The sequence below is a fragment of the Thalassophryne amazonica genome, chromosome 1 (genome assembly GCF_902500255.1).
Source record: "Thalassophryne amazonica chromosome 1, fThaAma1.1, whole genome shotgun sequence".
NCBI classification, from domain to species: Eukaryota; Metazoa; Chordata; class Actinopteri; order Batrachoidiformes; family Batrachoididae; genus Thalassophryne; species Thalassophryne amazonica.
The window spans coordinates 67189478-67205946 of NC_047103.1; the positions used below are offsets into that span (position 1 = coordinate 67189478).

Below are 16469 nucleotides of genomic sequence, written 5' to 3' on the forward strand. Positions count from 1 at the left end.
CTACTTGGGAAAATTAGCCAAAGTGCGCCCAGACCATTACAGTGTCAAAATACAGCTGCAGCAACTAATGAATTATTAGTCGACTATTAAATTAATTGACAATTCCTTTGATAATGGATTAATCATTGTTAGTATTTTTAGCATTCAAATTCTCTGATTTCAGCTTGTTAAATGTGAATAAATTCTGGTTTATTTTACTAGTTTTGCTACTCCTATCTAGTAAGTAAGTAAAGTTTATTTATATAACACCTTTCAAGATAAAATCATAAAGTGCTTTACAATGACAATAAAATAACAGAAATACAGAAATTAAAACAGCAGTGACATAAAACTAAAAGCGAGCTTATACAGAGGGGTCTTGAGGTTCTTTTTTAAAAGTGTCCACAGATGACGTAGCAATGTATCCCACTGTTTAGGAACCACAACCTCAAAAACATAGTCTCCTTTGGTCTTCAGCCTCGACTGAGGGACCACTAACAGGTTTTGGTCTGAGGACCTGAGAGACGTGCTCGTTACGGTATATAAGGGTGCAGAAGCTCACTGATATAGACAGACATTTGATCATGCAGAGCTCTCACAGTGATCACCAAGATTTTAAACTGAAATCTGAACTGTACGGGGAGGCAATGCAAAGATGACAGAAGAGACGTGTCACATGAGGCCTCTTAGAGGATCTCGTAAGAAGCCTTGCAGAAGCATTCTGTGCTATTTGTACACAATCCAGAGAAGACAGTAAATCCAGAACTGAATATTTCTGGGTTGTGGACAAAACTAAACATTTGAAGGCATTAACCTGGGTTCTTGATAACAAAAGTCAACATTTTACATCATTTTGTGACGTTGTATGGGCCTAACAACTCGTCAATTAATCAGTCCATAATTTTCTAGATTAAAAATCATGACAATAATGGTTAACTCCAGCCCTACTTTAATGTAACAAAAATGAACTGATCCCTGCTGCTGACTCACTTTAACGACAGTTCAACAGAATGGACATACAGTTTTGGGTTTTTTTGTGACTTTTTTGTCACATAATAGATGAGAAATCAAACAATTCACTGACATTTTATGAATTTCAGTCAAAAACACCCATTCAAATCACATAAATCACAACGTGCACTCTGTAGTGGAGAGCTGTATGTCACCCTTTCAGTATAGATGCAATAGTTTAAATCAAACTGATGGTACAGAAGACTGATAGAAAAATGACTTTGACCTTTACAAAATGAGTCTCTGATAGCAACTATAACAACACAGACTTTTAGTTTGTAATTGGTCATAACACAAATGAACAAACTGTAAAACAAAGGCCGCCATCAGACTGATATCAAATCAAATCAATTTCAAATCAATTTTATTTATATAGCGCCAAATCACAACAAACAGTTGCCCCAAGGCGCTTTATATTGTAAGGCAAGGCCATACAATAATTATGTAAAAACCCCAACAGTCAAAACGACCCCCTGTGAGCAAGCACTTGGCGACAGTGGGAAGGACAAACTCCCTTTTAACAGGAAGAAACCTCCAGCAGAACCAGGCTCAGGGAGGGGCAGTCCTCTGCTGGGACTGGTTGGGGCTGAGGGAGAGAACCAGGAAAAAGACATGCTGTGGAGGGGAGCAGAGATCATTCACTAATGATTAAATGCAGAGTGGTGCATACAGAGCAAAAAGAGAAAGAAACACTCAGTGCATCATGGGAACCCCCCAGCAGTCTAAGTGTATAGCAGCATAACTAAGGGATGGTTCAGGGTCACCTGATCCAGCCCTAACTATAAGCTTTAGCAAAAAGGAAAGTTTTAAGCCTAATCTTAAAAGTAGAGAGGGTGTCTGTCTCCCTGATCTGAATTGGGAGCTGGTTCCACAGGAGAGGAGCCTGAAAGCTGAAGGCTCTGCCTCCCATTCTACTCTTACAAACCCTAGGAACTACAAGTAAGCCTGCAGTCTGAGAGCGAAGCGCTCTATTGGGGTGATATGGTACTATGAGGTCCCTAAGATAAGATGGGACCTGATTATTCAAAACCTTATAAGTAGGAAGAAGAATTTTAAATTCTATTCTAGAATTAACAGGAAGCCATTGAAGAGAGGCCAATATGGGTGAGATATGCTCACTCCTTCTAGTCCCTGTCAGTACTCTAGCTGCAGCATTTTGAATTAACTGAAGGCTTTTCAGGGAACTTTTAGGACAACCTGATAATAATGAATTACAATATTCCAGCCTAGAGGAAATAAATGCATGAATTAGTTTTTCAGCATCACTCTGAGACAAGACCTTTGTAATTTTAGAGATATTGCGTAAATGCAAAAAAGCAGTCCTACATATTTGTTTAATATGCGCATTGAATGACATATCCTGATCAAAAATGACTCCAAGATTTCTCACAGTATTACTAGAGGTCAGGGTAATGCCATCCAGAGTAAGGATCTGGTTAGACACCATGTTTCTAAGATGTGTGGGGCCAAGTACAATAACTTCAGTTTTATCTGAGTTTAAAAGCAGGAAATTAGAGGTCATCCATGTCTTTATGTCTGTAAGACAATCCTGCAGTTTAGCTAATTGGTGTGTGTCCTCTGGCTTCATGGATAGATAAAGCTGGGTATCATCTGCGTAACAATGAAAATTTAAGCAATGCCGTCTAATAATACTGCCTAAGGGAAGCATGTATAAAGTGAATAAAATTGGTCCTAGCACAGAACCTTGTGGAACTCCATAATTAACCTTAGTCTGTGAAGAAGATTCCCCATTTACATGAACAAATTGTAATCTATTAGATAAATATGATTCAAACCACCGCAGCGCAGTGCCTTTAATACCTATGGCATGCTCTAATCTCTGTAATAAAATTTTATGGTCAACAGTATCAAAAGCAGCACTGAGGTCTATCAGAACAACAGAGAGTCCACTGTCTGAGGCCATAAGAAGATCATTTGTAACCTTCACTAATGCTGTTTCTGTATTATGATGAATTCTAAAACCTGACTGAAAGTCTTCAAATAGACCATTCCTCTGCAGATGATCAGTTAGCTGTTTTACAACTACCCTTTCAAGAATTTTTGAGAGAAAAGGAAGGTTGGAGATTGGCCTATAATTAGCTAAGATAGCTGGGTCAAGTGATGGCTTTTTAAGTAATGGTTTAATTACTGCCACCGTAAAAGCCTGTGGTACATAGCCAACTAATAAAGATAGATTGATCATATTTTAAGATCGAAGCATTAAATAATGCTTCCTTGAGCAGCCTGGTAGGAATGGGGTCTAATAGACATGTTGATGGTTTGGAGGAAGTAACTAATGAAAATAACTCAGAACAATCGGAGAGAAAGAGTCTAATCAAATACCGGCATCACTGAAAGCAGCCAAAGATAACGATACATCTTTGGGATAGTTATGAGTAATTTTTTCTCTAATAGTTAAAATTTTATTAGCAAAGAAAGTCATGAAGTCATTACTAGTTAAAAAAGGAATACTCGGCTCAATAGAGCTCTGACTCTTTGTCAGCCTGGCTACAGTGCTGAAAAGAAACCTGGGGTTGTTCTTATTTTCTTCAATTAGTGATGAGTAGTAAGATGTCCTAGCTTTACGGAGGGCTTTTTTATAGAGCAACAGACTCTTTTTCCAGGCTAAGTGAAGATCTTCTAAATTAGTGAGACGCCATTTCCTCTCCAACTTACGGGTTATCTGCTTTAAGCTGCGAGTTTGTGAGTTATACCATGGAGTCAGGCACTTCTGATTTAAAGCTCTCTTTTTCAGAGGAGCTACAGCATCCAAAGTTGTCTTCAATGAGGATGTAAAACTATTGACGAGATACTCTATCTCACTTACAGAGTTTAGGTAGCTACTCTGCACTGTGTTGTTATATGGCATTAGAGAACATAAAGAAGGAATCATATCCTTAAACCTAGTTACAGCGCTTTCTGAAAGACTTCTAGTGTAATGAAACTTATTCCCCACTGCTGGGTAGTCCATCAGAGTAAATGTAAATGTTATTAAGAAATGATCAGACAGAAGGGACTTTTCAGGGAATAGTGTTAAGTCTTCAATTTCCATACCATAAGTCAGAACAAGATCTAAGATATGATTAAAGTGGTGGGTGGACTCATTTACATTTTGAGCAAAGCCAATTGAGTCTAATAATAGATTAAATGCAGTGTTGAGGCTGTCATTCTCAGCATCTGTGTGGATGTTAAAATCGCCCACTATAATTATCTTATCTGAGCTAAGCACTAAGTCAGACAAAAGGTCTGAAAATTCACAGAGAAACTCACAGTAACGACCAGGTGGACGATAGATAATAACAAATAAACTGGTTTTTGGGACTTCCAATTTGGATGGACAAGACTAAGAGTCAAGCTTTCAAATGAATTAAAGCTCTGTCTGGGTTTTTGATTAATTAATAAGCTGGAATGGAAGATTGCTGCTAATCCTCCGCCTCGGCCCGTGCTATGAGCATTCTGGCAGTTAGTGTGACTCGGGGGTGTTGACTCATTTAAACTAACATATTCATCCTGCTGTAACCAGGTTTCTGTAAGGCAGAATAAATCAATATGTTGATCCATTATTATATCATTTACTAACATGGACTTAGGAGAGACCTAATGTTTAATAGACCACATTTAACTGTTTTAGTCTGTGGTGCAGTTGAAGGTGCTATATTATTTTTTTCTTTTTGAATTTTTATGCTTAAATAGATTTTTTCTGGTTATTGGTGGTCTGGGAGCAGGCACCGTCTCTACGGGGATGGGGTAATGAGGGGATGGCAGGGGGAGAGAAGCTGCAGAGAGGTGTGTAAGACTACAACTCTGCTTCCTGGTCCCAACCCTGGATAGTCACGGTTTGGAGGATTTAAGAAAATTGGCCAGATTTCTAGAAATGAGAGCTGCTCCATCCAAAGTGGGATGGATGCCGTCTCTCCTAACAAGACCAGGTTTTCCCCAGAAGCTTTGTCAATTATCTATGAAGCCCATCTCATTTTTTGGACACCACTCAGACAGCCAGCAATTCAAGGAGAACATGCAGCTAAACATGTCATCAGACCACTTTCTCGCTTGTCTACTAGGTGTAGCATTGGTGGCCACAATGGTTTGAAATATGCTGCATGCAGTTTACCCACATCACGCTGAGTGATACTAAAGATCCAATATTTAAAACGCTCAGCTCTGTTCTGACATTCTTTACCACTGCATGTAGTATGTGTGCTTGTGCTACCTGGAGACAGTTCATCAGGTGTGCTGATGCTGTGGCTTTGGGTGATGTTGTGGAACCGGGGTGTGATCCTCTGAGGGTGGGGGCCGGTGAACAGCTGCTTGGGTGTCTGTCCAAACTCCAAAATCTGAGTCAGCATGGCGATTCTCTGGTCAGGATCCTCAATACTTCACGGAAACATACAAGGACAGTACACCTGTAACTAACGATTATGTCCCTCATCAAACAACCTATTTATTATTATTATTAATGCATTTCTTTTTATTATGATCAGTTTAACCCTATAGGGTCCATGGACACACATACACATCCAAATCAACTTTCTGTCATATTTCTATTAATAAATCAGTGATGGAATGTCACAGAGACTTTGTTCGACTATTTCCTGTAAATACACTTTGTTGTTTGTACTCCCCATCTTCCTTTGAGACCATTCGTGACTAACACCCAATCCTAGAAGCCGGAGCAGAACACATGGTCCTGCGGTGTCACTGCTTCTCTGCCCTTAACAGTGGCCGCATCATGTGTCAGACTTTGATTCTCAATGGATTTCAGTGATGTGGATTTTGGAGTTTCTGTGAGTGAGGGATATTTATTCATATGATAAGGATTTATTTGAAAACAGAAGACACCCAGCAGACACTAATGAGTGATATTATTTTACAAGTATGTTCTTTGCAATGTACCAGCTTTCTGCCATGCAGCTACCAGCGGGTGGTGCTGCTGTGCAGCACAGCACATATTTTAATTTTAGACATTCATTAATCAATGATCTAAGTTCTTTTTCATATATTCATATATTTGTGATCCAAAAATGTTGGTAAACATATTTCCAACATGAAAACAGTTTGTACATATTAATAAAAAATTATTTTCAGTAAATATTTGAAGATTTTCTAAAAACAAATTTCATATTTTTAGCTTTAGAGTCAAATTATATCTTTTAGCTGGTGATCTACACAAATATGTCTCATGTTCAGAAAGCTGAGATTATTCTGAACATTGATATGCACACATGAGCGTTACATTTTATGCAAGTACCTTTAAAGGAGAAATACTGAAGGCATGGTAAAATGATCTGGATGTGCTGGACAGTCTGGATCCCAAAGGGTTAATAGACTCAGACCCACATAGATACTTCATTTATAGTTCTAGAGAACAGAAAATCTGCCCATCTCTACACATAAAAAGCTACAGTTAAAAAATTTGGGCAACGCAGTCTCGTTTGAGGGCGGGAGCTAAAGGGGTAAAATATGACGCATATGACGTAATTTCTCTACTTCCGGGGACAGAAACATGCCATTTTTTCAAATTCTAAAAGTGAAAATGCAAAGAAAAAGTGATGATGCGGTGGAAAGTTTGTTTATGACCCGGAGCTCAAACGTGTCAAGGCGGTTGTGCAGGCGAGAGACTGCAGGTACTCTGGTTAGCTGTGTAGGCTAACACTTACAAACATGACTTCTCACATTTGCCTCATCTTCCCTTCTCGACTGGGAACTGAAAAAAACTGCACTTTTCACAACTACTTCAGTGACTGTAGCTGAAAACAAAACACTACACCATTTTTCCATGTTGTTATGCCGTGTATATATTACGCAACAGGAGCGGCTATCCCCATAATTGGTCAAATCCCGCGATATCACGTAAGGTTCAAACGAGCCTGCACTCCCCTATTAAATCATTATTACAATGGTTTTCAAACTGAGTGCAGAATCACTGCGTAGACAGTGCAAGGTACGGTGGTGGGTGGAGGGTGGGAGGAGTGAGGACATGAATTGTAACAAAATGCAGTAAATAATAATAATAATAATAATAATAATAAAAAGGCCGCATAAGATAAATAGGTTTTTGACAATTAAATAAAAAATAAACACATGTGGCTGGCCAAACAAACTGACCAAAATAAAATAGTATCAAACTGATCTGTCAGTTATGTGATTGTTGAGAGAATGTTGTGTTTCATTGAGATTATGCAAACTGTAACTTGCATTTTTCATGTTTTCAACAGAAAACTGAAAAGTTGTACCATTTCTGTTGCCTCCACTTTTAATCCTTCAACCTTCCTTTGTCAATTCTAGTCTATTTTCAGCTAAACTAACCTCAGCTAAACTATATCACCGCCATCACACTTACATTCCTTAGAACTGAGTAAGTCATTTGGTTGATAGTGAGATGCCTTGGGGACCAATTGGCGGTCCATTTGCTTTGATGTGAACTTCGGATATTTTCAACTTCAGTGAACAAATTCCTGTATTGACTTACACACAAATTCTGTGTGCTCTGTTGTCTAAGACTCTGATCTACATTTTTTTTGTGTGTTTTCTCTACTGTTTTCCCACCACTGTGAACAATATGCTATATTTGCTTCTCAGTAACAGTTTGCTGTTATAAGTTACTGCACATTCTGACAATCTTCTTTTGTGTCTTCTGTCTTGATAGAATAGACATAGCAGATGGCCACCACACTGACTCTGTTCTGCATGAGGTTTCTACCTGTAAAATAATAAAAAATTGTACGGGGGGGGGGTCTTACCACTGTCACCATTGTGTTTGCTCATGGGGTAGGTAAGATCTCAACCTTATTCACATACAGAGTTTTGGGGTGATGTGATATGATTTGGAACTATATAAATAAAGTGAAAGAACTTGGAACCACTGGAGTAATGAATAATAAAGTTGTTTTTTTTAACTTGAGGGGCAAGATTAAAAATCTGTAATAATAATTCTTGAGGAAATAATACCTGTCACAGTCAATGCCACCTTCATAGGTCAGGGGGTGAAACACTGAAAGACAATAAGACCAGTTTTAGCCTTCAGGTTTTGCAGACTTTGATGTTGAAAAGCTGAGTCAGTTGTGTTACCATTATGGGCAGCTACAGCTTCACTTCCTCTCTGCTTAAAGCCAAAAACCAAGTCAATCCACTCATGAAGGTGCTCAGACACATACTGACTCTCCAGTGCCAACCTGTTCTTCTGAAGAAAATCACTAGTGTCTGTAATGTAAAAAACAGCAGCAATTACAGCGCAAGAAGAATTTACTTTCACACAAATAGCAGCTACCACGGCAATGGGTTTAACATGATGCAGTTCAAAGGAGACAACTTAAAACAGTTGAGTTAGGGTGCTGACAGTCACACGTACCTGAGGCCCAAGGTGGCAGAATGACATCACCGACTGAGCTTCCATTCTGCCTTCTGCCCAAGTCAATACCCAGTTTGTTTTCAAGGAAACTGGAATCATTCCCATAAAACTCTGGAATCAACTACATGACAGCAGAGAATCAGACGGAGAGAGATAGAGACACACACAGAGAGAGAGAGAGAGCGAGAGAGAGTAATGACGTGGAAAACATCCAAAGGCAAATACTTCTTTACAAGGGAGGCACTGTGGACATAACCCTACGCCTTGATGAAACCAACCCAGGCCACATAATCTTATTAATCTATTATTCACAAAGTGTGAAACAAAAATCCCCTACAGAAGTAAATGCGTACTGTAACAATAATCACTTCAGTCTTGCTGAATTCTCAACGTGATCTCAACACAGAGGTTCTCAGAACATCACCAAAGCTTCCAGGTGTTGTCTGTTTGCCACATTTTATAACAGTGATGCCAACTGACAAATGCAAGGTTCATTCCCATAATCCCAGATATGAGCACAGTGTCAGTTTGCACCACTTTGAAATACTTTTTATACAAGCAAACATTCATTTCTACCTTATGTCACCATGAAAAGCATAAAGATGAATCACCATCTGACTAGCACCAATTTTAAGCTCATACATAAGCTGAAACTCCGCGGCTGTCAGCACGTGTTATCATAGAGATACACTGTGTATGTTTGAGTGGTATTTTCTCTTGAATTCCAGATTTAAGTAATTATTTGTTTGAATTTCGTTATATTCCTGTTGTTGGGACCTTAGTGTGGCCTTCAGTTATTCAGAGGGTTTGGATAATATTGACCGGGAGCGATATAAAACCAAATTAGCAGCAACAGTACTAGCATTTCGTCCGTACCAACACGAAGTTAGACGATGGAAAAATGATCCCACACAATGGTCAGATGTTCAATGAATATCCTGATATTTATTCCCATCTCACAGACACACCAGGTATTTTGTATTTTATATCATTTATGTCATGTATGCATTGTGAATTGCTGGTCTGCGCCAGCTGCTGATTATTTCCCCCAAAGTAACGCATGATCGATGTGACGCATAATCCTCTTGTTGTTTCATGGCGGATTTTAATATTCTTTCTCGCTTTGTTGGTACAACCCACTGCCTCGCATTGCTGAGGCATTAAAAAACAAAACAGTGGTGAAAATGGAAAAAAAAACAAAAAAAAAACTTGCATCAATTTACATTGTCCGCGATGGATTGTTTACACACCAGCCGGCGTTACTAAGCACATTGCTCAGAGCTCACAGGCAGAGTGCAAACAAGTCAATTAGGACTTTCTGACTTCATCATTCTATTTTATACTCCACCACTGAATATAAACAGCTTTGATTTGGTGTTAAGTGACAAAATGACATTTATTTATTTACTAACTTTTACCTCTTTGAAGTCTGTGGCACCTTCTAAGCAGTTTTTCCACGTTTCACCTATGCTGTAAGAAATCAGTTCATGTCAGTCATTCCCATGTACAGAGTCCTCTTTTAAAATTTTTAAAGTGTAAAGCACAAAATTAAACATTAAACAGTTATTCTTTACTGATTCATTCATCCAGAAACTTTATCCATGTTTTATATTTATGTAGACAGATTTGCCAGTCACAGTCTTATCAAGGCTATAAATCTACAGTAAATGTTCCTGTATTCTCATGAAGAATTATTGTGAAACCCAGCATGCAGCATTACGTTTGTAAATGTTAATCATTGATGTCAGCACAAAACCATCTTCTGCGCTACTGGAAAGACATCAGCTCAAAGGGAACGAGCTAAAGTCTAACAATTAAAGAAAAAAAATTAAAAAGTGTTTTTTTTAACGCCTAGTTTAATTGCTTTTAATATAATATAATTTGAAACACCTCTAATTGTACATTATGGAATCCTACAATACATACTTCTAAAGGGACTGTTCAAAATCATTTTTTTTCAAATATATTTGAGGATTCAAGATTAATATCCTCAAAGTCCTGCAAGTCTTCATCTGTGAATGTAGAAACTATTTCTGCAATCACATTTTAGAGCCATGTCTTCCCCTGACGCAAAACAGCGTGAAGCAAGATTGTTGTCTAAAACTGATTTACCCACATGGCCAATGAAGTAATGACACCTGTCCAAATTAAGAGAGGGCGTGGCTAACAGACCCTTTAAATGTAAAGTCACAGGTACAGAAACGGGATGTTCAGAAACCAGATTAATTTTTTTTTTAGGACTCTCCACCTCAATGTCTTTGGGGCATTTTTGTCTCACATGATGACCTATATGCTTGTATAATACATTTTTGAATTATTTTCTTTCTTACTTCAAATTACTTATTAACCACATTTACATGATTCTTCCTTGCATTAAGAAGGACTATAAGGCTTACTGTATATGTGATAGAGCCAGAGGACAGAATACAACTAACCTATTAAACATTCGATCAGCATGGTCGTAGCGACCATTGTGAAGACACAACATGTGCTCTGGAGCTACAAGTGAGAAGATGATAGAAAAAAATATCAACAAACCATACCATATTTTCAATAGAAATACAATGCAGGTACAATCAGAATCATGTATTTTTGACTCAATATGTTTGCAGCCAAATCAGTTTGATTAATGCAGACACTCTTCAGCACTGTGGAGACAGCATGAGTTCAAGAACACTGGGGTCTCTCAAGGGTCAGTGCTTGGATCCCTTTTTCTGAATTTCTGTCAGCAAACTAGATGCAATCATCCACTTGCATGGCTTGTCCGTATGGAGATGCCACTCAGCTCTACCTACCCTTCCTCTCAGAAGACTTTGCAAAATGAAGAAGAATAAAAAAAATAAATAAAAATTCAACCCGCCAAACACTACGATTTTTTCTTTTTTTCAGTAAATCATTTACAAAACATCTTCGAGTATAGGGCACAATGCCATGTACTTCTTATCATATACTTCAATTTCTGCAGTACATTACAAGGAGGTTTATTGTCATGTATATATAACTTTGAGACTATCCAGAAAATCTAATGTGCTCATTCTCCAGTGAACCAAAAAGAACTACCACAATTTTCTCATTTCTCTCTACTGACTAACTAAAAACCCACATCTAATTGAAGTTGTTTTTGTCTGTATAACACCACCCATTCCCAAAACCCTATTTGTGCGTGAACAATTATGCTTAAAGGCCCTGTCACATCTTGACGATTTAGCCAATGTATACTGATTATAAAATGCTGGCATACGCTGGCGTACATCTAATATGTTATGGGTAAGTTTTTTAAGTTAAGAGCACGTTGAAGCATGCTGATATATGTTGTAATACACTGAGCACCTCGAAAAATTTGGGCATGCTGAAAATTTTCAATGCATGTCAGCACATGACTCATACGTCCTGCACATGCGGGACATTAGTTGTAGGTAAGTTATGCGATTGTTGACACGCGTTTCTTGTAATTTACTCATACACCTAAATATGTCCATTAATGCTGTCTGTTGATTGGCTGAAAGCTGCAGTCTTCATGCATACAGATGGTTAAATTTACACACGGAATAAATCTTACCTGTTCTCTTCAGTGGGATTCATCATCACAGTCTGACGAACACGTATCCACATAAAGCCTCCTGATTTTGGAAAACGACGTCTGAAAATGCTTTAATTCCTTGTCATGGCTGGAAATGTAGCATTTTAAAGCAAGTCCCTCTGTGTTTTTTCTGATCCAAGTACATTTCTCAAAGGATGCCCGTGTTTTTGTCTGATCACCGATCAGATCGTTGCCGGTGCTTTGATCGGTACCCCCGTCTGATCAACCCGGTCCCCCGGGCTGCTGTGAATGAATGAAATGCTGTGACTCTTTAACCTTTTAAAGTGCCAGTTATCGTGAAACGGGGCTGTCGGCATATGCTGGCTCATCGTCAAGGTGTGACGGCTGCATTAATTTATTAGACATATGCCAGTGTTTTTAATATGGTCAGCATAAGCAGGCTAAATCGTCAAGGTGTGACAGGGCCTTAATATCTGATTTCAAATTTGACAAATTTTGAGCTGTATTTCATATTATATTTGGAATTGATCAATCCGTTGACACTGAACACAAAGGTTTCAGTTTTCAACTTTGCATTTTTTTTTTTTTTACAGTGCCTACCAGCATGAAGATTAAAAATTATAAAATTGTAAATGGCCACTTGTTAATGCACTAAGTGGAAAGGAAACTGTGTATAGCTGTAGCTGGTGGCTTAGTGGTTAGCACTCCTGCCTCACAGGTAAGAAGGTCACAGGATCGGTTTCCACCTGGCCTTTTCTGTGTGGAATTTACATGTTCTCACTGTGTTTGGAGGAGTTTCCTACGGGAACTCCAGTTGCCTCCTGACAATCAAAAGCATGTTTATTTAGGGTCTGTTCCTTTCTCTACCCATGACCAAGGCAGCGTCTCTACATCTCTAGCTGGTCCCCGGCCCCCGAACTGTGGCTGCCCGCTGCTGCTCATGGTTGAATTGTGTGTGAATGTAATTAAGATGAGTTAAATTCACAGGACAAATTTTGTTGTATGTATGTAAAATGATAATAAAGGTCCTTCTTCTTCTGTAAATAGTATATTTATCCTTGCATAATCTGAGAAAAAGAAGATATCAAACTTCAGTCATCTCAGTGGTGATGTTAATGTCTCTGGGCCCTTTGCCTGAAACAAGCTTATGCAGCTACAGTCCCTGTAGAGAGGCTGTTTAGCAATGCTTATATCTTTGCAGGGCAATAAATGATGGGGAGGTGATGGTCCAGTGGTTAAGTGTTGGGCTTGAGACCAGAGGATCCTCAATTCAATCCCCAGCCTGACTGGAAAATCACTAAAGAGCCTTGGGCAAGGTCCTTAATCCCCAAGTTGCTCCCGGTGTGTAGGGAGCGCTTTGCATGGTAGCACCCTGACATTGGTGTGTGAATGTGTTTGTGTGAATGGGTGAATGTGAGGCATCATTGTAAAGCACTGAGCATCTGATGCAGATGGAAAAGCGCTATATAAATGCAGTCCATTTAAGAAATGGCCACATTTTTTTTTTTTAGGGACAGGTGCTTCATGTTTCACAGTATGGTTGTAACAATTGCACACTAACCCCTGACAAGATGCAATAAGGTGCCTTTGGTACTCCGTCTCTTCAGTGGATTCAAGGTTACTACTGGAATGACTTTCTGTGAAATTAACTTTTGGAATGAATATTATTCAAATGATCTAAAACACAAAAGCCTGACTCTCGTTTGAGAAGCTAGCCCATGGCTGTGATTGCCCCCTTATAAATGACTTTCAAAGAAAAATAAAGTAGTTGGCAATTTATGTTATAGCAATCAACTAACTGAGTACTGAGTTCACCTCTTTGTTGCAGCGGTAGTATCTGTAAGTACAATGCATCATTACATGTTCAGGCTACACGTATATGTTATGTGAAAATAACTTACCAACTCTAACCAGGTAAAACAGTACGTAGCCTGGAGATGAGTAGTGACTGCCATACATGAAGCGAGGTTCAGGCATGCCTCTGTAACGGGCCTGTGCATGAGAAAACACACCTGTGATTCAAGAAGACCTGCTTACAAAAAATATCAATGCAGAAATATAAAAATCAACAAGAGGCTAAAGTAACCTAAAAAAAAAACCCCTCAAAAGATACCATCAGCATTTATCAGTTTCCTTTTGTCTTTTTTGATCTCATAATACACAAGAAGAATCTGTGACTGTGAGAATATCTTTGGTACTATTTCCTCTGCACTGATAAATTCAATGATCTTGTAGTACTTGCTGTTTGTTACACTTATTCTGAGTAGGGACAAAATGAGCAGTGGATTCTCACCAACAAACCGTCCAGTCGCTCTTTGTTTAAGGCTCCCACAGGTTTGCTCAGGTCTCTGAAGGTTGCAGCGTTTGTCAAATCTGAAATGACAGATGACAGTGTAACTGTAGTGACAATCACACCTCTAATAAAGCACTAGTGCAGTGGCAGAGAGATTCAAAAACACACAACAACCTGCATGTGCCTCTTTGCTCACTTTTAAACTAATTCCTGTTTCTCTGTGAGTTTGCATAATTTCTGTATTTGAGCTTTGATTTATCTGTGTGAATATTTAATATTTCCATCAGCTATTATGATGTGCGATTAACAACGGTATAAATGGTTGGAAGGACAGCATGATATTAATCTGTCCACCATGAAAAGAGAAAACCAGTGTTAAAAAGAATGGAGGACTATATGATACTGGCATAATGGATGCCTTAACAAAGACAATTACAAAATCCATGGATCAGTGCAGAAAAAAAAAGGAAATTAAGTGCAAACACTCCCAAAATGTTGGGATGATGTTGGGGGGGGGGGGGGGGGGGGGGGGGGGGGTGTGTGTAAAGTGAGCCTTACATTTACTTTGATTTCTATTTCATTGCAGACAGTATAAACTAAACTTCACATTTTGTGTGGTCAACTTAATTTCAGTTGTTAATTTACATTCACTCCTGCATTTAAAACCCACAACACATTCCAAAAAAGTTGGGACACAGGCAATTTATTATAAATCTAAAGATCAAATCATCACTTTTACAGCCAGTTGTCTTGAGACAAGTCAGGGGACAGACCATTTCCAAGTCACTGAATATGTCAGACTTCATTTACATCAATTTATTAAGAAATACAAACAGTGTGACACTGTACAGTAAATCTGCATCTTGTGGGCAGTTCTAAAAAATTGAGTGACCATGCTGAAAGGAGACAAGCAAAAAAGTATTTCTCTGAAATTGTGTGTAATTATTGCCACAAACCCCATATTTTATTTAGTATGATTAATTCTGTTGTTAATCCTCCTATTGTTGCTCCTCTTGGTGAGTCCCAAGCAGTGCGTGAGAACTTAAATTCTTTGCTGATAAGACTGTTAGAATGAGGTCACACATCATCTCCCCTGCCTTTGACCAGTTCGTTTACACGCCTTGTTTTCATCACTTTGACTCTGTGTCATTTTCTTTATTGACTGTAGTAGTTTAGCCATATGAAATCTACAAAAGGCCCCCTGACATCATCCCTTCCTGCCTTCTGAAGGATGTTTATGACACCGTGAGGATGAGTGTACTGTCCATTATTAACAGCAGCCTTCAGTCTGGGTGTGTTTCTGTTGATTTAAAACAAACTGTGGTGAAGCCTGTTCTTAAAAAGCAAAACCTAAGCCAAACATTTTTTTTAATCTAACTTCAGACCAATTTTACATTGTCTTTTATTTCCAAGTTGCCTTTCTTCAATTACAGCCCTTCTTAAAGCGACACAGTATTACAATCTGGTTTTAAAGCACATCACAAGTTTTAAATGACTTTTACAGACTCGGGATTCTGCCATTTTAGTGCTTTCAGACCTCAGTGCTGCTTTTGACACCATCGGTCACTGTATTCCTATCTCTCATTTTGAGTATGTTGTTGGAACTAAAGAAACTGCACTGCAATGGTTTAACACTTATTTAACTGACAGAGCCTTTATAGTTAGCCTGGATGATACCGCATCCTCAAAAACACGTTTTCTTGTGAGTCCCTCATGGGTCTATTCTTGGCCCTGTACTTTTTCATGCTATGTGCTTCGCTTGGGTTCAGTTTTGGTGGTAGCATTATGCTCTGGGGCTGTTTTGCTGCCAGTGGTTCTAGTGCATTGCACAAAGCGGAAGGAATAATGAAGAACAAGAAGTACCTCCAGATTCTTCAACGTCACCGCAAACCAACAGCTAGACAGAGGAAGCTTGAACACAATCGGGTGGCCCAACAGGACAGTGTTCACAAATATACATCAAAACTGATTGTGGGTTGGACTAAGCAGGCTAAGCAGCTTCTGGAATGGCTTTCCCAAAGCCCCAATCTCAGCTCTACTGAAAATTTGTGGACTACACTTAAAAGTGTCCGTGCCAGGAAACCAACCAATTTAAATGAACTCTACCAATTCTGCCAAGAGTGGTTAATGGCTTCCAAAAGCATCTGGATACATTTAAAAACCTTTTTTCCTCTGGCTTTTAAACCAGATTAGTTTGTCTGAATTGAAGTTGTTGTTTTACTCATCCTTGTCTATTTTTTATGTTATTCAGTTTTTTTTTTTATTCTTTCAGCTGTACAGCATGTTGGTCAGCTGCT

The 16469-nt window shown here is 38.7% G+C and overlaps 1 protein-coding gene across 1 annotated transcript in view; it reads right to left on the reverse strand.

Annotated features, from left to right (window-relative positions):
- nsmaf (neutral sphingomyelinase (N-SMase) activation associated factor) overlaps window positions 1-16469 on the reverse strand; it is a 75426-nt gene that overhangs the window by 17235 nt on the left and 41722 nt on the right. Inside the window, exons 14-21 of the mRNA XM_034166927.1 lie at window positions 14173-14252; window positions 13781-13871; window positions 10774-10837; window positions 9757-9808; window positions 8339-8459; window positions 8059-8190; window positions 7939-7981; window positions 5201-5364 (exon numbers count right to left, since the gene is read on the reverse strand). Of these exons, the coding sequence (XP_034022818.1) occupies window positions 5201-5364; window positions 7939-7981; window positions 8059-8190; window positions 8339-8459; window positions 9757-9808; window positions 10774-10837; window positions 13781-13871; window positions 14173-14252 (747 nt within the window). The remainder of the gene's footprint in view (window positions 1-5200; window positions 5365-7938; window positions 7982-8058; window positions 8191-8338; window positions 8460-9756; window positions 9809-10773; window positions 10838-13780; window positions 13872-14172; window positions 14253-16469) is intronic.